This window comes from Hemiscyllium ocellatum, chromosome 21, assembly GCF_020745735.1.
Source record: "Hemiscyllium ocellatum isolate sHemOce1 chromosome 21, sHemOce1.pat.X.cur, whole genome shotgun sequence".
Classification (NCBI taxonomy): domain Eukaryota; kingdom Metazoa; phylum Chordata; class Chondrichthyes; order Orectolobiformes; family Hemiscylliidae; genus Hemiscyllium; species Hemiscyllium ocellatum.
This window is the reverse complement of record NC_083421.1, coordinates 61,653,323-61,675,205: the sequence shown is the minus strand read 5'-3', so window position 1 is coordinate 61,675,205 and position 21,883 is coordinate 61,653,323. Positions and strand designations below refer to the sequence as shown.

Here is a 21,883-nt window from a genome sequence, read left to right as displayed (position 1 = left end):
CTCGCCGCCGCTCCCCCGTCCCCCCTCGCCGCCGCTCCCCCGTCCCCCCTCGCCGCCGCTCCCCCGTCCCCCCTCGCCGCCGCTCCCCCGCCCCCCTCGCCGCCGCTCCCCCGTCCCCCCTCGCCGCCGCTCCCCCGTCCCCCCTCGCCGCCGCTCCCCCGCCCCCCTCGCCGCCGCTCCCCCGTCCCCCCTCGCCGCCGCTCCCCCACCCCTCTCGCCGCCGCTCCCCCACCCCTCCCACACTGACTTGACTGAATCCTTCTCCCAGCGCCTGTTGTATTCTTCGATGAGGGTGTTTGGTCTAAAGATGCCGGTGTGATCCAGGTCACACTCGGAAGGTTCTCAGCGATTCCAAGGAATCTGCAGTGAGACTGGATTGTGGTGGTTGGACTGGGGCAGAGGTTGGTCGTGGTGGTTGGGCTGGGGCAGAGGTTGGTTGTGGTGGTTGGGCTGGGGCAGAGGTTGGTCGTGGTGGTTGGGCTGGGGCAGAGGTGGGTCGTGGTGGTTGGGCTGGGGCAGAGGTGGGTTGTGGTGGTTGGGCTGGGGCAGAGGTGGGTCGTGGTGGTTGGGCTGGGGCCGAGGTGGGTTGTGGTGGGGGGTGGGTAATAGTTCTTGGCAGGGGAATGGATGAAAACACAAAGCATGTCAAAAGCTGTGACACCCAATCATTTTCTTCTTTGTCCCAATAGTCAGTGTTCGAAGTGCGTTGGGTGCTGCTGCCACCTTTCCTGTATCCAAGACATGTCCGACTCAGGTAAGGGTGTGTGTGTGATGGCCCACCGTGTATCTGAATCACTGTGTGTAATGAACAGCTAAGGGTGTGTGTGTGATGGCCCACCGTGTATCTGAATCACTGTGTGTAATGAACAGCTAAGGGTGTGTGTGCGATGGCCCACCGTGTATCTGAATCACTGTGTGTAATGAACAGCTAAGGGTGTGTGTGTGATGGCCCACCGTGTATCTGAATCACTGTGTGTATTAAACAGCTAAGGGTGTGTGTGTGATGGCCCACCGTGTATCTGAATCACTGTGTGTAATGAACAGCTAAGGGTGTGTGTGCGATGGCCCACCGTGTATCTGAATCACTGTGTGTAATGAACAGCTAAGGGTGTGTGTGTGATGGCCCACCGTGTATCTGAATCACTGTGTGTAATGAACAGCTAAGGGTGTGTGTGTGATGGCCCACCGTGTATCTGAATCACTGTGTGTAATGAACAGCTAAGGGTGTGTGTGTGATGGCCCACCGTGTATCTGAATCACTGTGTGTAATGAACAGCTAAGGGTGTGTGTGCGATGGCCCACCGTGTATCTGAATCACTGTGTGTAATGAACAGCTAAGGGTGTGAGTGCGATGGCCCACCGTGTATCTGAATCACTGTGTGTAATGAACAGCTAAGGGTGTGAGTGCGATGGCCCACCGTGTATCTGAATCACTGTGTATAATGAACAGCTAAGGGTGTGAGTGCGATGGCCCACCGTGTATCTGAATCACTGTGTGTAATGAACAGCTAAGGGTGTGTGTGCGATGGCCCACCGTGTATCTGAATCACTGTGTGTAATGAACAGCTAAGGGTGTGTGTGTGATGGCCCACCGTGTATCTGAATCACTGTGTGTAATGAACAGCTAAGGGTGTGTGTGTGATGGCCCACCGTGTATCTGAATCACTGTGTGTAATGAACAGCTAAGGGTGTGTGTGCGATGGCCCACCGTGTATCTGAATCACTGTGTGTAATGAACAGCTAAGGGTGTGAGTGCGATGGCCCACCGTGTATCTGAATCACTGTGTGTAATGAACAGCTAAGGGTGTGAGTGCGATGGCCCACCGTGTATCTGAATCACTGTGTATAATGAACAGCTAAGGGTGTGAGTGCGATGGCCCACCGTGTATCTGAATCACTGTGTGTAATGAACAGCTAAGGGTGTGTGTGCGATGGCCCACCGTGTATCTGAATCACTGTGTGTAATGAACAGCTAAGGGTGTGTGTGTGATGGCCCACCGTGTATCTGAATCACTGTGTATAATGAACAGCTAAGGGTGTGAGTGTGATGGCCCACCGTGTATCTGAATCACTGTGTGTAATGAACAGCTAAGGGTGTGTGTGTGATGGCCCACCGTGTATCTGAATCACTGTGTGTAATGAACAGCTAAGGGTGTGTGTGTGATGGCCCACCGTGTATCTGAATCACTGTGTGTAATGAACAGCTAAGGGTGTGTGTGTGATGGCCCACCGTGTATCTGAATCACTGTGTGTAATGAACAGCTAAGGGTGTGTGTGCGATGGCCCACCGTGTATCTGAATCACTGTGTGTAATGAACAGCTAAGGGTGTGTGTGCGATGGCCCACCGTGTATCTGAATCACTGTGTGTAATGAACAGCTAAGGGTGTGTGTGCGATGGCCCACCGTGTATCTGAATCACTGTGTGTAATGAACAGCTAAGGGTGTGTGTGCGATGGCCCACCGTGTATCTGAATCACTGTGTGTAATGAACAGCTAAGGGTGTGTGTGCGATGGCCCACCGTGTATCTGAATCACTGTGTGTAATGAACAGCTAAGGGTGTGTGTGCGATGGCCCACCGTGTATCTGAATCACTGTGTGTAATGAACAGCTAAGGGTGTGTGTGTGATGGCCCACCGTGTATCTGAATCACTGTGTGTAATGAACAGCTAAGGGTGTGTGTGTGATGGCCCACCGTGTATCTGAATCACTGTGTGTAATGAACAGCTAAGGGTGTGTGTGTGATGGCCCACCGTGTATCTGAATCACTGTGTGTAATGAACAGCTAAGGGTGTGTGTGCGATGGCCCACCGTGTATCTGAATCACTGTGTGTAATGAACAGCTAAGGGTGTGAGTGTGATGGCCCACCGTGTATCTGAATCACTGTGTGTAATGAACAGCTAAGGGTGTGTGTGTGATGGCCCACCGTGTATCTGAATCACTGTGTGTAATGAACAGCTAAGGGTGTGTGTGTGATGGCCCACCGTGTATCTGAATCACTGTGTGTAATGAACAGCTAAGGGTGTGTGTGCGATGGCCCACCGTGTATCTGAATCACTGTGTGTAATGAACAGCTAAGGGTGTGAGTGTGATGGCCCACCGTGTATCTGAATCACTGTGTGTAATGAACAGCTAAGGGTGTGTGTGTGATGGCCCACCGTGTATCTGAATCACTGTGTGTAATGAACAGCTAAGGGTGTGTGTGCGATGGCCCACCGTGTATCTGAATCACTGTGTGTAATGAACAGCTAAGGGTGTGTGTGCGATGGCCCACCGTGTATCTGAATCACTGTGTGTAATGAACAGCTAAGGGTGTGTGTGCGATGGCCCACCGTGTATCTGAATCACTGTGTGTAATGAACAGCTAAGGGTGTGAGTGTGATGGCCCACCGTGTATCTGAATCACTGTGTGTAATGAACAGCTAAGGGTGTGAGTGTGATGGCCCACCGTGTATCTGAATCACTGTGTGTAATGAACAGCTAAGGGTGTGAGTGTGATGGCCCACCGTGTATCTGAATCACTGTGTGTAATGAACAGCTAAGGGTGTGAGTGTGATGGCCCACCGTGTATCTGAATCACTGTGTATAATGAACAGCTAAGGGTGTGAGTGTGATGGCCCACCGTGTATCTGAATCACTGTGTGTAATGAACAGCTAAGGGTGTGTGTGCGATGGCCCACCGTGTATCTGAATCACTGTGTGTAATGAACAGCTAAGGGTGTGAGTGTGATGGCCCACCGTGTATCTGAATCACTGTGTGTAATGAACAGCTAAGGGTGTGTGTGCGATGGCCCACCGTGTATCTGAATCACTGTGTGTAATGAACAGCTAAGGGTGTGTGTGCGATGGCCCACCGTGTATCTGAATCACTGTGTGTAATGAACAGCTAAGGGTGTGTGTGCGATGGCCCACCGTGTATCTGAATCACTGTGTGTAATGAACAGCTAAGGGTGTGTGTGCGATGGCCCACCGTGTATCTGAATCACTGTGTGTAATGAACAGCTAAGGGTGTGTGTGCGATGGCCCACCGTGTATCTGAATCACTGTGTGTAATGAACAGCTAAGGGTGTGTGTGCGATGGCCCACCGTGTATCTGAATCACTGTGTGTAATGAACAGCAACAAAGAGCAACTTCTTAGCTTGCTCTAGAGGAAGCTGCTTCAAACCAAGCTGAGCTTTTGACTCATTCACCTCGATTCTTGTCCAGGTCAGAAGACCCTGCGTTCTCTGAGGGTTGCCAATGCAGCGAGAGATTCCCCTACAAAACCTTCTCTCCCTGCCTCATCTTTGGGAATTTCCTGTCATTTTTGCAAAAAATGGTAGACTATTGGCAATCATGAATTCTCTTTGTGTTTTTCCCCTTTTTTTTGTCTGTCTGATGAGATTACGTGGTTGGGTGGGATGATGGTCTGGAGGAGCTCGTGCCCGGTCCTTAGACCATAACACATAGACATGGAAGTAAGGCTCTTCGGCCCATCGAGTCCATTCCACCATTTAATCATGGCTGATGGGTATTTCAACTCCAGTTACCCACACACTCCCAATTGTCCTGATGCTGCATGCGTCACATGATGGTCTTCTCCTGCTCACTGACTAGGAATGTTGCAAGGAGCAATGCCTCATCTTATTCCATTGGCAAAGAACTAGTGCTTGTACTCAGTCATGCATTCCAAACTGGATGGTGGGTGGAGTGCTAGCCTGGTTCCCAGGTGTCTGTGGGAACGCTGCACTTTCCCAGTGAAGCCTGGAGGGTACCTAACCGTCAACCCATTGTGCTGACATTCCTTTTCATGTATGTTCAAGGGACATGTTGAATTCTGTCCATCTGTCTATCCTTGACCTTAACATAGAAAGTACCATAATATAAACGCCAGTTAAAAAAACTTTTGCAGGAGTGTTGCTACACGTCGCTTTGTCTTTTCTCTTCAGAGCTCTGCCTCCTTAGAACTGTCCGTGTCTGATTTGGAGAAACAGCTACAACAGCATCCTGTCCTGGACCCTGTCATGATGGGAATCATGGAGGAGGTAAGAGCAGCGAGTGGGGGAATCTCTGATGAAATCCACTCTCTATCAGGAGCAGTTTTCAGCATCAGTTCACTCAGTCCTCCACCTGCCCTCTGTTATGAGTTTGGCCTCTGTGTCGATTGGCTGCGGAAAGGCCATTTCCCAGCCATTGGACGAACTCACTGCAGGGACGGTGTTGTTGGAATGCAAAGCTATATAGCTTGCACAAAGAACCTGTTTTCCTCCCGGTGCTCCTTAAGGTCGAGCGGTTGCTGGTTTGACAGCACCTCCATTGTAAACTTTGCATCCTTGTTTTCAAATCTCTGCATGACCCTTGTGAACTCTGTAACCTCCCTGTAGGTTACAGCATTCAGAAATTGCTACACTCCGAAATCATGACCCCCTGCATGACCATTGACTTCATTTCTCTACTTTTGGAGGCCGTGCCTTCAGATTCCTGGGCCCTAAACTCTGAAATTCCACCCCTGTATTTGGTTACAGCCCTCTCCTCCACTACGGTCCTGTATAAGGACTGGACTTTTGATCACCTGCCCTAATACCATTTTTTTGTGGGTCACTCAGATTTTTTTGCACCACCTTTTGTGAGGTGGTATTTTTCCAGGTTGAAAAGTGTTGTAGAAATGCAATGAACTGTTGTGATGTCAGTGTAAGATTGAGCTAACATTACATAGCTGGGTAAAAAATGAGGTCTGCAGATGCTGGAGATCACAGTTGAAAATGTGTTGCTGGTTAAAGCACAGCAGGTCAGGCTGGCTCAGTATGGCTGCTCCAGCTGCGCGGATTGCCTTACTACCGGACATCCAGGAGTGTGGTACTCCCCGAGTACTGACTCTTCACCCTCAGTCCTGTCCATCTGACAATGCGGTTTGAGCCTGTGACATGTGATTGTTAGCCACTGAGACAGAGCCGATACCGTGTATTTTTATTCAGTTAGTGGCCTGGCAGGAACTGATCTCCGAGAAGTGCAGACTCTTGCAGCCAATGTGGCTTTCCCCTGCCAGCCTGGTTGAGTGGCTGTAAAGGCTTGCGTGGAAGAGATGGGGCTCTCATCAGTGCCCCGATTGCTCCTGAGCCTTCATCATCGAAACAGATCACCCGCTCACCATCCCAGCATGTGTGTCTGTGTGATCTTCCTTCTGCAAACTGCTCCATTCCAGTAGCTTAGGTTGGTGCAGCAGCTGGGAAAACAGTTACCGAAACATTGCTGAGCTCTCCCGTGAGCTACAAAAGGAACTTTACCAAGAACTTGATGAAAGAGGTGGTGTTTAAGGAGGGGAAAGTGCATTGGGTAAGGAATTCCAGAGCTTCAGTCCCAGGCAGCTGACGGTGCAGCCTTCCCTGGAGGGAAATATTCCACTTCATTAGGGTTGCCCAGGGGGGTGGAGGGGTTGATCTGTTTTTGCTGGCCATCAGTGTATTTCTGCTAATGTGCCATACCTTTGGCACAGATCTCTCTCTTTCAGAAGGAACTTGATGATTTGAAGGCCCGCACGGCACGCTCGAACTTTGAGGTTGGCAGTGCCAAGGAGATGACCCTCCTGCGGTATGATGCCCAGTCACTGCACACCTTCCTGTTGGAGGTCAAGGAGATAACAGAGGCAAGTGGCAAGCTGAGGTCAATGTTTAATTCATCAACAAAGAGAAGGGGACAACCAGAACTAACATCATTCCAGTGTGAGACTGAACAATTGAGGGAAGAGTAACCCACAAATGTAGTAAAGTCCCCACCATTACACTTCTGGTGGGCAATAACAGTATTTCACCACCATAGATACTAATTACAAAGGCTGCTCTTCCAGTCTAGATACTCAATGACTATTCTCGGAAGCCCGCTCATGTCTTTGCACTTCCTCAAAATGCAATCACTGTAATTACTTTGGACAAAGTCAATAATGTTTTGGTTACTGGAAATCTGAACCAAGAACAAATGTTGGAAACACTCCTAAGATCAGACTGCTGTCAAGGAGAGAAACATGTTTAACCTTTTCAGGTTGGTGACCTTGCATGAGAATCAATCTTTCCTCTGCCTCTTCAGAGTATTTCCATGATTTTCTTTCTTTTATTTCAGACTTGCAACTGCTGCTGTGTTTTGCCTTTATATTAGTCCTAAACTTGGCAAAATGGTCAGAAGTCACGTGTCCAGGGGCAGTGCTCCGAAAACTTGTGATTTACAAATAAACCTGGTGGGACTATAACCTGGTGTCGTGTGACTTCTGACCTTGTCCACATCATGGCAAAATAGGCCAGAGATTGGTGCCAGAATTACTCAGAATATGCAATACATATAGGCCATTCTGTCAATACTGTTTTGTCTTCATACCAGTCTCTTCTGACAACAACTCAGCTTTTCACCATATTCCTCTACTTCCTTTTCTCTCATGCATTCATCTATGATTTTATAAACCTCTTCCTCAGCCTCCAATGTTGTCCTTTTTATCCAGTGGAGCGCGGAACTCTGCAAAGTCTGAGCTGAGCAGTTTGAAGGCAGTAACTTTGGAGTGGGCAGAAGCTCTGATCTTCCTAATGAGATGAGGGTGGGGGCTGTGTTGCAGAGGAGCCCTAGGTCAAGTGGTCCATAAGACTTCTGGCTTCAGAACTGACTCTGACTCAGCACAGTGCCTGAATTCCTTCCTCAGATTGGTTGGAGAGAGAGTATAGTTTGATGCTCCTCTTGTTCCCTATTGTCTGTGCAGTTTGTTTATTGTGGAATGGTAGTAAAAGAATCTTTATGAGAAAAATTCTCGGAGTTGATGTTGACCTTTATGCTGTTGTGTTTGATTGTATTTTTTTGGCATCTTCCCCACCCCCTTAGACTCTACATGAAGAAATCGGCATTCTGAAGACGATGATGCTGGAAGGATTTGCTGCTGTGGAAGATGCAACTACACATAATGAGCGAAACATGGACAAGAATTACCTTCAGCTCCTGCGTCGAAAACCCCTCAGCCCAAAGAACGAAGCCCAACTGAAGGTTCGTAGCTGATGACTTCCGATAATCGGGTTGTAATGAGCCCTTTGAGGTAAAGCTGACGGTGAGCTAAGCTGCTGGTCTTTGCTTTGGTTCAACCTACAACTCCTTGAGTTTCTTCTCATTGGTTGGGGCTGATTGAGTTGGAGCGGGGGAAGAGAGCATTCACAACTTGACAAAAGACCAGAGGTGTTTTTTTTTTAGTGTAGCAAGTTATGAATTGTGCTTAAAAGGACCAAGAGAGCAGATTTAGTAGCAATAGGAAGCTGGATCTGACATAGCGTTATTTAAAATGCATAGCAGAGAATAGCCAGGCTCCTGACCAGTCCATGTTTGTGTGTTAGCTTCACTGGATTCTCTTGCATGTTTCTTTTCCTAACTCAGTTGACCTAAATATCCCTTTCTCTCCCTCATGTGTTTACCTCTCATTCATCTTAAATACATCTTTACCAAAGGTTTTTCTGACATAACCCCATTTTTATACCTTGGAATTTGTGTGACTGGTGAAAAGGTGAGAGCATCCAGGAGTTATGGGGGGGAGGGAAGTGGGAGTGGGGAGAAAGGGGGGGGGTGGGGGAGTGGGGAGAAGGGGGCGGGGGGGGAGAGGGTGTTTGTGGTGGTGTTGATGGAGTGAAGGGAGCCCTTCGGTAGGATGTATGTTCCCCGTCTCTCCCTCCATATACCAACCTCTGCCCCCTTTTCAAACAGCAGGAGTTGGGTCTCAGTGAAGAGTTGATTAGGCCTTTCCCTTCAGTAGCAAAAAAAAAACAAGATTCTTGTGTTTTGTATTAAAGTTATCTGTGACCTCTTTGTGTTTCTGACCAAAATGTACAGCCCAGCATTGATCTGTGTTGAAATTCATTTGACAATTATGAGCATCCTCTTGTAATTTCCAGCACTCCATATTGATTCCGTCCCAATTAGATGTTGTCTGCAAGTTTCGAAATTGTCTCTGACTGCAAAGTCTAGATTGTTGAGAGAAATTGTGAACACTTGCAGCAACACTGATTCTGGTGGGACCCAGCTTCCTATTTTCTGCAATTCTGAATCATTACTGTCTGCTCCAGTCCCTGCTTTCTGTCTTGGAGCTAGCTGGCAATGCATCCTGCCAATTGTCACCAAACTCTGTAGCCCCTGAGCTTACACATTGTGGTACCATATTGAATGCCTGGAAATGTCAGTCTGTTACATTGACGCATTACTCTTGTCAGCTCTGTTGCCTGTTCAAACAGTGTAATGTAGGTGAAGCAATCCTTTCCCGTTTGAAACCAGTGCTGGATGTTCATGTTTCTCGTCCAACTGTTTTTCTGTTTTCTCCACGAGCAGGAATTCTGTCATCTTTCTCTCACTGATGTTGAGTTGTGACTGCTTTATATTTTGTGGATAGCTTCAACCTCCCTTCTTAAATATTGGTGTCATGTTACCAATTCCACACCCTCTTGACACTACACTCTTTTCTGTTCAATTATTAAATATGTACAGTAGGCCTCTGCTGTCAATCCCATAGATTATTTGTAAGTGTACAGATGTGTTCTGTGCAGACTATAATCTTATTAAGCTTGATTATCAAATGTTGAGTTAATTTGATGGATATAGGTTTGCTTGCTGAGCTGAAAGGTTTATTTTCAGACGTTTCGTGTTGGCTCGTCACAATAATGTTCTGATGCAGCTTCGTTTGTGGGTGTTGGGATGATTGCTTCTGTAGTTGAATATTTGGCCCCACATGTTTTCCTGTAGACACTGCTTTGAAGTTCCCCATTGGCTGTTCGCTCTGAAAACAAACCTATTGGCGGCACGGTGGCACAGTGGTTAGCACTGCTGCCTCACAGCGCCAGAGACCCGGGTTCAATTCCCGACTCAGGCGACTGACTGTGTGGAGTTTGCACGTTCTCCCCGTGTCTGCGTGGGTTTCCTCCGGGTGCTCCGGTTTCCTCCCACAGTCCAAAGATGTACAATTCAGGTGAATTGGCCAATTGCTAAATTGCCTGTAGTGTTAGGTTAGGGGAATGGGTGGGTTGCGCTTTGGCTGGTTGGGCCGAAGGGCCTGTTTCCATACTGTAAGTAATCTTCCAGCTCAGTGAGCAAACCAACATCCAGAACCTCAACCTGAGCTACAAATCTTCTCCAAACTCGCTTGTTACTTTTATTTTTCACGACTCTGGGAGTGAGAATAATGGGAAGAATCCTTCAGAGAGTTGGCACAGGCATGACGGTCCAAAAGACACATTTCTGGATTGTATATTTCACTCCGTGTGTTACATTTCTTCAGAGATTTACTTGTTCTCTTGGGTGTATCCAAACTCCACTCTGAGATTCAGCATCCAGACCCCACACTAAATAATTGTTTGTCCATCTGCAAAGCACCAGCAAGGTTCAGTCTGAATTGAAGGCACTTGAAATGAAGCTGTGAATTTCTCCCCAAGGCCCCAGCTTCCCGAGCTGTTGTATCGCTGAGATGAGATACAGCAGACTGGCAGGAGGCTCGTGTAGAACATAGAGTCATAGAGATGTACAGCACGGAAACAGACCCTTCGGTCCAACCCGACAATGCCGACCAGATATCCCAACCCAATCTAGTCCCACCTGCCAGCACCCGGCCCATATCCCTCCAAACCCTTCCTATTCATATACCCATCCAAATGCCTCTTAAATGTTGTAATTGTACCAGCCTCCACCACATCCTCTGGCAGCTCATTCCATACACGTACCACCCTCTGCGTGAAAAAGTTACCCCTTAGATCTCTTTTATATCTTTCCCCTCTCACCCTAAACCTATGCCCTCTAGTTCTAGACTCCCCGACTCCAGGGAAAAGACCTTGTCTATTTACCCTATCCATGCCCCTCATAATTTTGTAAACCTCTATAAGGTCACCCCTCAGCTTCCGGCACTCCAGGGAAAACAGCCCCAGCCTGTTCAGCCTCTCCCTATAGCTCAGATCCTCTAACCCTGGCAACATCCTTGTAAATCTTTTCTGAACCCTTTCAAGTTTCACAACATCTTTCCGATAGGAAGGAGACCATGACGATGAGCGTGCACCAAATGGCCCATTTCTCTCCTCAGTCTGAGTACTGCTTTGTGGTTCGATGTTCAGATTTAGTTGCTGTCTTGCTGCTACAATTGGCTAAATGCTGAACTGATGCCTCCCTTGTGGAGAGCTTTGCACTTGGTGATGGTGAGTGGACTAATGATTTAATGTCTCTGCGCTAAATCAGTGAAAGCTCTGAGTTACTCATTCAGGAAAGGAGTGCTTAAAATAATTAGACTTTGAGGACTTATCCCAGACACAGGATATAGTTTAGATGCAAATATTAAGTCAATGTAAGCTGCCGTGAGTGTGGTGCTGGAAAAGCACAGCAGGTCAGGCAGCATCCGAGGAACGGGAGAATCAACATTTCAGGCAGAAGTCCTTCATCAAGAAAGACTTATGCTTGTAATGTCAATTCTCCTGTTCCTCAGATGCTGCCTGACCTGCTGTGCTTTTCCAGCACCACACCCTCGACTCTGATCTCCAGCATCTGCACTTCTCACTTTCTCCAAACATGTAGGCTGCTTTGTCTTGGGGTGATGTCAACCTTCTTGAAGTTTTTGGCGCTACAAGTGGAGAATATTCATTCATGCTCCTAAATTATATCTTGTAGTTGGTGGACAGACTTTGGAGTGTCGGGAAGTGAGTAACTCCTTGCAGGATTCTGGGTCTATGACCCACTCTTGTAGTGACTGTGTTTATGTACTGAGTCCAGTTGAGTGTCTAGTCAATGGTAAACCACCAGCATATTGATAATAGGGGATTCACTGATGGTCATCCCATTGAATGTCAAGGGGGTGATGGTTAGGTTCTCTATCATTGGAGAGTGTTATTTCTGGCACTTGTGTGGCACAGAAGTTACTTGCCACTTGTCAGCTTAAACCTAGATATTGTCCAGACCTTGCTGCTCCGAAATAATTCACCCATGACTCCTTATACCCTGATCTGGAGTCAATATGTAACTTGTGATATTGCAAAGCTGCACCTCTTGCCATCAGACCCTGGCTCTGTCATACACTGTGGCAGGATCTCCTCTCCACCGCCAGCAGGGCCTGTTTGTCACAGTAACATGCACATCGCATGTTCCTCCTTGTCTTGTCCCATCGGCACACAGTTGGTATGAAGTGTGCAGTCCTAGCTGACCAGGATGCTGGGCAAGTCTGATCCAGAATGAAACTTGGCTTGATGGATCACACCTGTAATCTTTTGCAGTTGTTAATATGGTGATGAGTCACTGAAACATATCCACATGAGGCTGCAGATGGTCTTTAAAAATGTGAGTTTATTAAACAATAGAAAAAAAAACCAACTTGAAAATTTGTACCGAACTCTCTTGGCTTAGAAGGTCCACAGTGTAGAAGCTACTTCTGATGTGATTAGTTCCTCAACGGTACTATATAGAACACCTTGATTTTTTTTTTCCCCTCTCCTCTCATAAGAGAACTGTACCCTTCTGAACTCTGGCTGTTCCTGAACTAAAATAGAATACACGTCGAACCAGGCCTTGCAACCCAGTTGAGGTATATTTGCTCACAAACCTCCTTTCACCTTGTTCATTTTGTGTTGTTCCATCATGATGTTCCCTAGTTTCCCGACAATGTAACTAAGCTATCTGCCTCAAATATTGTTGTAGCATTTCATATTTTCTTCACTGTCTGGATAAAGGCATTTCCTTGAATTCTCTGTTGGATTTATTGCTGGCTATTTTATATTTATAACCCCAGTTTCCACAAATGGAAGCATCTTCTTCAAAACTACCTCGTCAAACCCCTTTGTAATCTTTTAGATCTCTATCGGGTCATCTCTCCATAATCTGTCCAGACTAAAGAACCCAGCCAGTTCAATCTTTCATAATTGGAATGACCCTTTTTGCACTTTTGTTCGGGTTTTGATATCCCTTTTATAATATGAAGCTCAGCACTATGCATAGTGTTGTAATGTGGTCTGATGAGTGTTGATCATATTTCTGGTTTTCAGTTCTGTCTTTTTAGAAATATACCCCAGTGTTGTGTTTGCTTTTCTGGAGGTGTCATTATGTACCTGGTTTATTCTGAATACATGGCTCATCACGATAATTTATTCAATCATCTAGCATTTCTCCTCCCATGAACCTGCACATACTGTTCAAGCATTCTCCATTTGCAGTTACCAGTTTCTGTGGAGCTTGTTTCCATTGTTTAAGATGGTGCTTTCCAGGTTTCATGAAGATATTCCTCCTCAGTCCCTCTTTAGTTAGTTTGCTACATATTTTAAACCTGTGTGACCTGAATACCAGATGAAATAATTTCTGCAAATCTGCTCATTTGAAGTTAGTCATCATTGAGAACTACTCTGCTAAATCTCCCTATAACCTTCTGTACATGAAAGAACACAATCCCATTTCTCTAATTTCTGTCCATAACCTGGTAAACCATCCAGGTAGCCCCTCAGAGTTTTGGCATCCTTCCCAAATTAACGAAGAGAACTTGCTCTTTTGTCAAAGTTGTGCAGTTGTTGGCTCTTTTCCATTTTAGTTTTGATGAAAGGTCACTGTAGCTGCTTTCTCTTTCCACAGATGCTGCCAGGCCTGCTGAGTTTCTCCAGCAATTTCTGTTCGTTCTTTTCAATTTATTATTGCGCTGTGTATTTACTTGTTCAGGGAAAGGCAAGTAAATAATGGTGAGTTGCTTTTGTTTTGCAGGAAATTCGCCAACTGCATCAGTATGTGAAGTTTGCTGTGCAGGATGTGAATGATGTGTTGGATATGGAATGGGAGCAATACCAGGAGAAGAACAAGAAGCACAAGTGAGTGGTTCTCAGTGCGGAGTTTGGAGATGTGCCTTTGGGCATTTAGAACACAGTGTGCACTGAGCCATGACTGACAATGAGCTCGTTCGGATTCCGGTCTGCATTCCAGTAACTGCAGCACAGATAATACCTAGACTGAAGAGAGAAATGTACCTTTAGAAGTGTAGTCTTAACAAAGTGGAGTTAAATGTTCCCACAGTCTCTAGTTTGAAAAAAAAAGCAAGAGAGTTCTCAACCCTCAACCAACATCACTGTAAAACAGCAACGCATTATTAGAATGTTTGCTGGCATGCAGCAGATTATCCCAGTGCCATCTGTCCGCATCGGTGTGGATATCTAACCTCGCAGTGTTCTGCTTTTAGCTGCAGCTTCCCCCATAGCCGCTGAAGTGAATGTGAAAGTACACAAACAATATTGCAGTGGATGCTCGAGATCGGAAGTAAAAATAGGATACACCAGAAATCTTCATCAGGTCAAGCAGCATCTTTAGAGAGAACCAGACTTAATGTTTCATGCCAAGAATGTTTCATTAGAACCGGGGCTATGAAAGTACTTGTGTATGGTACTATTTGAAGATATAAGGAGAAACAGGACGCTCAGCCTGTCAGGTGCTGCTGGTGTTCTATGCTTGCTTCTTTCCAGGCCTCGTTTTATCCTGTCAGTGTATTCTCTTCCTTTCTTTCCTGTGGTCTTCCCAGCAAGTGAAAAAGTTATCTCGACTCGAAACCTTCCTCTCACCTTCTAGGTCTCTATCAGGTGACCATCACCAGAACGTAAGAACCAGGAGCAGGAGGAGGCCGCCTGGCCCTTCGAGCCTGCTCTCCCGTTCAATACAATCATGGCTGACCTTTTTGTGGACTCAGCTCCATTAACCCACCCTCTCATCATCACTCTTAATTCCTTTACAGTTCAATCCTTTACATCCATCTTAACTTTGAAAATGTTTACTGAAGTCACGTCAACTACTTCACTGGGCAGGGAATTCCACAGATTCACTACCCTCTGGGTGGAGAAGTTCCTTCTCAGTTCAGTCCTAAATCTGCTCCCCCTAATTTTGAGGCTATGCCCTTCTGTCCTAGTTTCACCCGCCAATGGAAACATCCTCTCTGTCTATCTTATCTATTACCTTGATAATTTTATGCTTCTGTAAAAACATTCTTTTAAACTCTAAATGAATATGATCCCAGTCTACTGAGTCTCCTCATAAGCTAACCACTCGACTCCAGAATCAACCTCTGCACTCACACCAGTGTCAGTACATCCTTTCTCCCGTAAGGAGATCAAACCTGCACACAGTACTCCAGGTGTGGCCTCACCAGTACTCTATACAGCTGCAATATAAGCTCTCAGCTTTTAAACTCAATCCTTTTAGCAAGGACAAAGTTCCAGTTGCCTTCCTAATTCCCTGTTGTACCTGCAGACCAACCCTTTGTGATTCATGCACAAGGACACCCAGGTCCCCCTGCAGAGCAGCACGCTGTAACTTCTTACCATTCAAGTCACAACCCTTTTTACTGTTACTCCTTCCTTAATAGATGACTTCACATTTATTAACATTGTATTCCATCGGCCAGACCTTTGCCCACACACTTAATGTATCTATGTTCCTCTGCAAAGTTTCACAGTCCTCTGCACACTTTGCTCTGCCACTCATCTCAGTGTCATCTGCAAACTTTGACACAACCACACACCGTCCCCAGCTCCAAAGCATCTATATAAGTTGCGGATAATTGCGGTCCCAACACTGATCCCTGACGCACACCACTAGTTACTGATTGTCAACCAGAATAGAACTCATTTATTCCCACTCCCTGCTTCCTGTTAGTCAACCAATCCTCTATCCATGCTTGTACTTCATCTGTAACACAACACATCTTTATCTTATGCATCTTTTTCTGGAGAAAAGTGCTGTAGCCTGTTCAGTCTTTCTTGATAATGATCAACTCTTAATTCTCGCCCAGTATGTGTGGGTCTCTCTCGCACCTTTTGCTGTGCCTCTGTATCCTTTTAATGTAAGGAAGATGGAACATCACACCACGTGTGGAGTGTCTTAAGTTGAACAAACAGCTATGATGTTAGCTTTCATACGTCTGTCATGTGAAAAGAAGTGGAGTGTTTTATCTTCACTTGAATTTAGTTACAAAGTCTCTACTGTTTCATTCCAGACACCTACTTCTACCAGAGAGGGAAGTGTTGTTCAACGCTTTGGCGAGTCACCATGAGATCATTACCCAGCAGGATAAGAAGATTAATGAACTGATAGACAGCCTGCAGAACCTCCGTATTTATAACCAGACCTCCAAATGGTGTGTGCCCAATGAAAAGTGTCTGCTCAGTGATCGTTGGTAGGTTTTACGCATCCTACTCAGCACATTAGCTACAACAATCTCTGTACCCATTCAAACATCAGATCCTGTGCAGTAGGTTCACCCTACTTGGCCCAGACTGAGCGGACTGCAAACGTGGGATCTCCGTGCAGATACGTGAGCGCCTTGAGTGCCAGTACTGACGGAGTTCTGCTCTGTTGGAGGTGCCAACTGTTGGATGAGAGTTTATACTTCAGCCCTTTCTGTTCTCCCTGGGCACCAAAGATCCCATGGCACTTCATTAGAGAAGGAGCAGGGGGATTTTCCCAGTTCCATGGCTGATATTTATCTGTCCGCTAACATCCCAAAAATTTGCTCTTTGTGGGAGCTCGCTGTGTTCAAATGGACACTCTCATTCCCGACAGTACAGCAGTGGATAGTTCATAGTGAGCAGTTAAAAAATCTCTGAACCATTACTGAGGTATGCATCGTGCTTTACAAACACTACACTTAATGGTAAGGTCCTAGGGAGTGTTGCTGAACAAAGAGATCTTGGAGTGCAGGTTCATAGCTCCTTGAAAGTGGAGTCGTGAGTAGATAGGATAGTGAAGAAGACGTTTGGTATGCTTTCCTTTATTGGTCAGAGTATTGAGTACAGGGTTTAGGAGGTCATGTTGCGGCTGTACAGGACATGATTAGGCCACTGTTGGAATATTGCATGCAATTCTGGTCTCCTTCCTATCAGAAGGATATTGTGAAACTTAAAAAGGTTCAGAAAAGATTTACAAAGATGTTGCCAGGGTTGGAGGGTTTGAGCTATAGGGAGAGGCTGAACCGGCTGGGGTTGTTTTCCCTGGAGTGTCGGAGGTTGAGGGGTGACCTTATAGAGGTTTACAAAATTATGAGAGGCATGGATAGGATAAACAGACAAAGTCTTTTCCCTGGGTTAGGTGAGTCCAGAACTAGAGGGCATAGGTTTTAGGGTGAGAGGGGAAAGATATAAAAGAGACCTAAGGAGCTGCCAGAGGATGTGGTGGAGGCTGGTACAATTACAACATTTAAAAAGCATCTGGATGTGTATATGAATAGGAAGGGTTTGGAGGGATATGGACCGGGTGCTGGCAGGTGGGACTAGATTGGGTTGGGATATCTGGTCAGCATGGACAAGTTGGACTGAAGGGTCTGTTTCTGTGCTGTACATCTCTATGACTCTGTGACTCTGAGTTTTTTTTAAAAACTTGCCCACCCATCTTCCAGGCCCCTGATATGTTTCTGAAGTTTGTGTTGTCCGGAGTGTGCCATATATTTATCTGGTGAGACTTGCTGACTGGATGAAGCAAGTAGCATAGGATGAAAGCAAAACGTTTTTCACTTGCATCTGAAAATTGGACCTTCTGTTATTTTTACTTGCTGTGCAGTAGTAGTTGAGCAGTCTGCCAAGTGTTGACCTTATACTGTATCAGAATTGCTGTGTTTTTAAAATACCATTTTTATTAGCCCCCTACACAAGTTGTATAAATGCAAGCAATTTATCTTGCGCAAATGCCTACATGTCCTTAGGTAATAAAACAAATTAAATCAGAGCAGGAGATGGCTTTTAGGTTTATTTTTGTAGGTGCAGTGCTGATTCAGAGGAAACTGGTGGTGTCCTGGCACAGGCCCAGCTCTCTCAGCTGTAGAGTTCGATAGATTTTGACCTTCCAATGAAGCTTGCTTCGTTGCCCCTTACATTTTGAATTAATGTGCTTCATTTGATCTTCATTAAATGCTTGTTACCTGACAGTTGCCACAGACATCATGAGTCCTGTGATATTCCTCTGTAGGCAGCCTTGGTGGAAGGGCAAATCTTATCTAGCAGTATTTTAGATGTTGCAAAAAGTAACCACAAACTTACAGTAGGACCTTTGATAAGACGCTAGCCAAATGCAGAAGGCTAAAATGTTTAATGGTCACTGTTTGGCCCAATTTAGTCAACACTAGCTCCAAAACAACCCGAAGTTATCCCCCTACCTGATCAGCTTACCATATACCATTTTGTGTCTGATTTCTTTTCTCCAGCTGGGATACTGAGTTAGAGATGCTGCGCAATGTCCTGGTGAAGACTACCCTGGATGGAACACCAAAAGGGACTCCAGCTACCCCAGGTAAAACTTCACTGTTTCATGTCTGAGTGATTCATGGGGAAAGGGTCATTTGTTTGATATGACCGTTAGAACATAGAACAGTACGGCACAGGAACGGGCCTTTCGCTCCATGCTGAACATGACACTTCTGCCTGCCCTTGGTCCATATCCTTCCATTCTTTCCATATCCACATGTTTATCTAAAAGCCCCTTAAATATCCTTATTGTATCTGCCACCACCACCACACCTGCAGTGTGTTCCACACTCCTGTCACTCTCTGTGTAAAAGACTTATCCCTCTCATCTCCTCTGAACTTTTCCCCCTTTCACCTGAAATGCTTGTCTGCTAGTATTAGACATTTCAACTCTGGGGGAAAAAAAGGGTTCTGACTTTGAAAGCAATGTGTTAATCATCACGGTCTGCTTACTTCCCCATGTTTGGAAATTGGAGAGCTGCAAACATTATCGGGTTGTAAAGATCAGTTATAGGTCAGTCAGTGGCGGGGGAACGTCTAGAAACAATGATTCACACTTGAATTAATAGCCACATGGAAAAACATGGATTGATTCAGCAGAATTTGCATGAATTTAAGGAAGATTGTTTCTAACTTGCTGGTGATGGGTCGGAGTGGAGAGATGAGAAGGAGGATGGACAGTTCAAGACAGCAGTGCTGGGTTGGATCTGGGATATGGTGGGCAGAGGGCAGATGAGGAAACTGGTAAAATCGACATTAATGCCATGTGGTTGGAGGGTCCCAAGGAGAAGGTGAAGTATTCTCCCTCCAGTTGTCGGGTGGTTGGGTGGCCAAGGGATTGGGTCTACGTATCGCACTCTTGTTTTTCCTGATGGCTAACTTGAACTAAACCTGAGTGCACACCTCTCGGCTCAAAGTTTCTTCTGATTTTGGGATTGCAGTTAGGTTTACATTCCTTACCACTTGTGAAGAATTCAAAACACTCGTGCCGTTAGTTTATTCTGAAACGTGAATTTAAAACACGCACATTCAGTCAGTGGATACAGCAGTTTCAAACAGCAAAACAAAGAGCAGAAAATACTTGAGGGGGCGGTCAACATCTGTGGAGAGGACAGATGAGTTTATGATGTATTTGTCACTGTGTTGGAAGTAGAGGGTTGAATGTTGGCCAGTACCTGAAAGGAACATCCTGCACCTTAAATGATGCTGTCTGATCTCTCCCCTCGACTTGGCTAGAGCTTGTTTTTCTAGTTGCTGTTTCCCAGGCCGCACAGATATAAATCTTTGAAGGTCTCAGAACAGGCCATTTCAAAGGCACACGGAATTCTTGACTTTTCTAAATAGATGCAGAGGAACATACAAACAAGGAAGTTTCTATAGCAGTGACTTATACGTCCCTGGTTAATTAACTAGCTAATATTGGAGAATTGTGTCCAATTCTGGAAACTACTGTTTTGGAAGGTTGTCAAGTTGTTGGAGATGGTGGAAAGGAGATTTTCCAGAATGGTACCAAGAATGAAGTAATTTAAGTAGAATACCTTGAATGGTTTAGAAGTGATTATGGGGAGATTAAATTGAACAATCTTTAAAATTTTGAGGAGATTGGCCAGACTAAATAGGTAGAAACTGTTTCTCTTCAATAGAACGGCCATTGCCAGAGGAGACAGAATTTCGCTAAAGTTGCCAAAGGATTGATGACATTTCCTTTCCCTGAGTTGTCATCCACGGTGCTGTGTGTGAAGGGGTGGTGGAAGTACATTCCAGTGTAATTTTCAAAAGTGATTTGAATCCCTACTTCATGAGAAAAACGGATGCAGGGAAGAGCAGGATAGTGGGGCTAATTTGATAACATTTTCAAAGAGCCAGCATGGGTGCAGTGGGCCAACTGGCTATCCCCTGTAAGTGAATTTGTTTTGTCATTTTGGGGCAGATCGTCAGCTATAATACTGAGTGGTGAGGCAAGCTCAGAGGACTGTCTAACATCTTTCCAATTTGTTTCTCTGAAGGCGAGAATTCAGACTCTGGTCGTTGTGATGACTTGATGACATGAAGTGCCCTTTTTAAACATATGTCAATTTTTTTTTCTTGATCTTCAGGTAAACTATCTCCAGTGAAACAATCCCAGCTACGGAACTTCCTTTCCAAAAGGCAGACTCCACCTGTGAGATCCACTGCGCCAGGTAATAAGAAAATCCCTTTAGGAGGTGGCAGGAGAAATTGGGTGGCTGCAGTGGCTGGTTGTATCTCTGTAAGGGAAGTGGGAAGGGATTCATTTACCCCTGATAATCCAGTGTAGCTAAAGAGAATTCTGTATTGATGCTGACCATCACAATTGATAACTGAGAATTAAAGCTGTTCCCATGCCCCCTCATATGTGTATACAAGTCACTTAGAGAGTCATACGGCATGGAAACAGACTCTTCGGCCCAACTCGTCCATGCCGACCAAATTTCCCAAACTAAATTAGTCCTGTTTGCCTGCACTTGGCATTTCTGTTCATGTTCCTGTCCAAATGTCTTTTAAATGTTGTAACTTTGCCTGCATTTCCTACTTCCTCTGGCAGTTCATTCCACATGCAAGTTATCCTCTGCATGAAAGTCTTGCCCTTCAGGTCCCTTTTAAATTTTTCACCTGGCGTCTTAAAATTATGCTGTTCATTTTTGAACTCCCAGTCCTATGGAAAAGACCTTTGCTGTTCACCTTATCTATACCCGTCATGATTTTATAAAACTATATAAGGTTACTCCTCAACCTTCTAAACTCCAGTGAAAAAAATGTCCCAGCTTATCCAACCTCTCCTTATAACTCAAACCCTCCAGTCTTGGTAATATCCTTTTAAATCTTCTGTGCACTCTCTCCAATTTAATAGCATCCTTCCTGTAGCAGATCAACCACTACTCCAAAAGTGGCCTCACCAAAGTTCTGTACAACCGCAACATGATGTCCCAACTCCTGAATACGATGATCTGGAGCAACAAAGGCAAGCATTTCAAACGCTGCCTTTACTACCCTGTCTACCTGTAATGCAACTTTCAAAGAACTGTGTACCTGAACCCCAAGGTGTCTCTGTTCGGCAACACTACCCAGTACCGTACCATTATCTGGGTAAGACCTGCCCTTGCTTGTCTTACCAACATGCAACATCTCACGTTTATTAAAATTAACTACATCTGTCACTCCTCACCCATTGACCCAATTGATCCAGTTCCCTTTGTAATCTTGGATAACCTTCTTCACTATCAGCTATATGACCACTTTTGGTGTCATCTATAAAATTAATAGCCATGCTTCCTAAATTCTCGTCCATGTCGTTCATATAAATGACAAGCAGCAGTGGGCCCAGCACTGATCCTGGTATGTTGACAAAAAATGTGTGGTCACCCGTTTTGGACTGATAAAGGATAAATCTGGACACTTCCTACGTGCTGCAAAGGTCAAATGATGGATGTCCAAGGAGACTTAGAGTGCACAGGTATTTAAAATGTCACAAACATTGGCCTTGATTTTTATATCCTCATTGTCTACAGGAATAGTGCCAGATGGCTGGAGGATAGCAAGTGTGGTTCCCTTGTTCAAAAAGGGGAGTAGGGATAATCCTAGTAACTATAGGCCGGTGAGTCTCACTTCTGTTGTGGGCAAAGTCTGAGAGAGAATTGTAAGGGATAGGGTTTAT

At 45.6% G+C, this 21,883-nt stretch overlaps 1 protein-coding gene across 4 annotated transcripts in view; it reads left to right on the top strand.

Moving 5' to 3' along the window:
• The window catches only part of nup214 (nucleoporin 214), a 187,973-nt gene that overhangs the window by 33,439 nt on the left and 132,651 nt on the right, over positions 1 to 21,883 (top strand). For all 4 annotated transcript variants that reach the window (XM_060841579.1, XM_060841580.1, XM_060841581.1 and 1 more), the window contains exons 14-21: positions 690 to 754; positions 4,930 to 5,025; positions 6,474 to 6,623; positions 7,838 to 7,996; positions 13,700 to 13,803; positions 15,972 to 16,151; positions 18,171 to 18,256; positions 20,307 to 20,390. In XM_060841579.1, the coding sequence (XP_060697562.1) occupies positions 690 to 754; positions 4,930 to 5,025; positions 6,474 to 6,623; positions 7,838 to 7,996; positions 13,700 to 13,803; positions 15,972 to 16,151; positions 18,171 to 18,256; positions 20,307 to 20,390 (924 nt within the window). The remainder of the gene's footprint in view (positions 1 to 689; positions 755 to 4,929; positions 5,026 to 6,473; positions 6,624 to 7,837; positions 7,997 to 13,699; positions 13,804 to 15,971; positions 16,152 to 18,170; positions 18,257 to 20,306; positions 20,391 to 21,883) is intronic.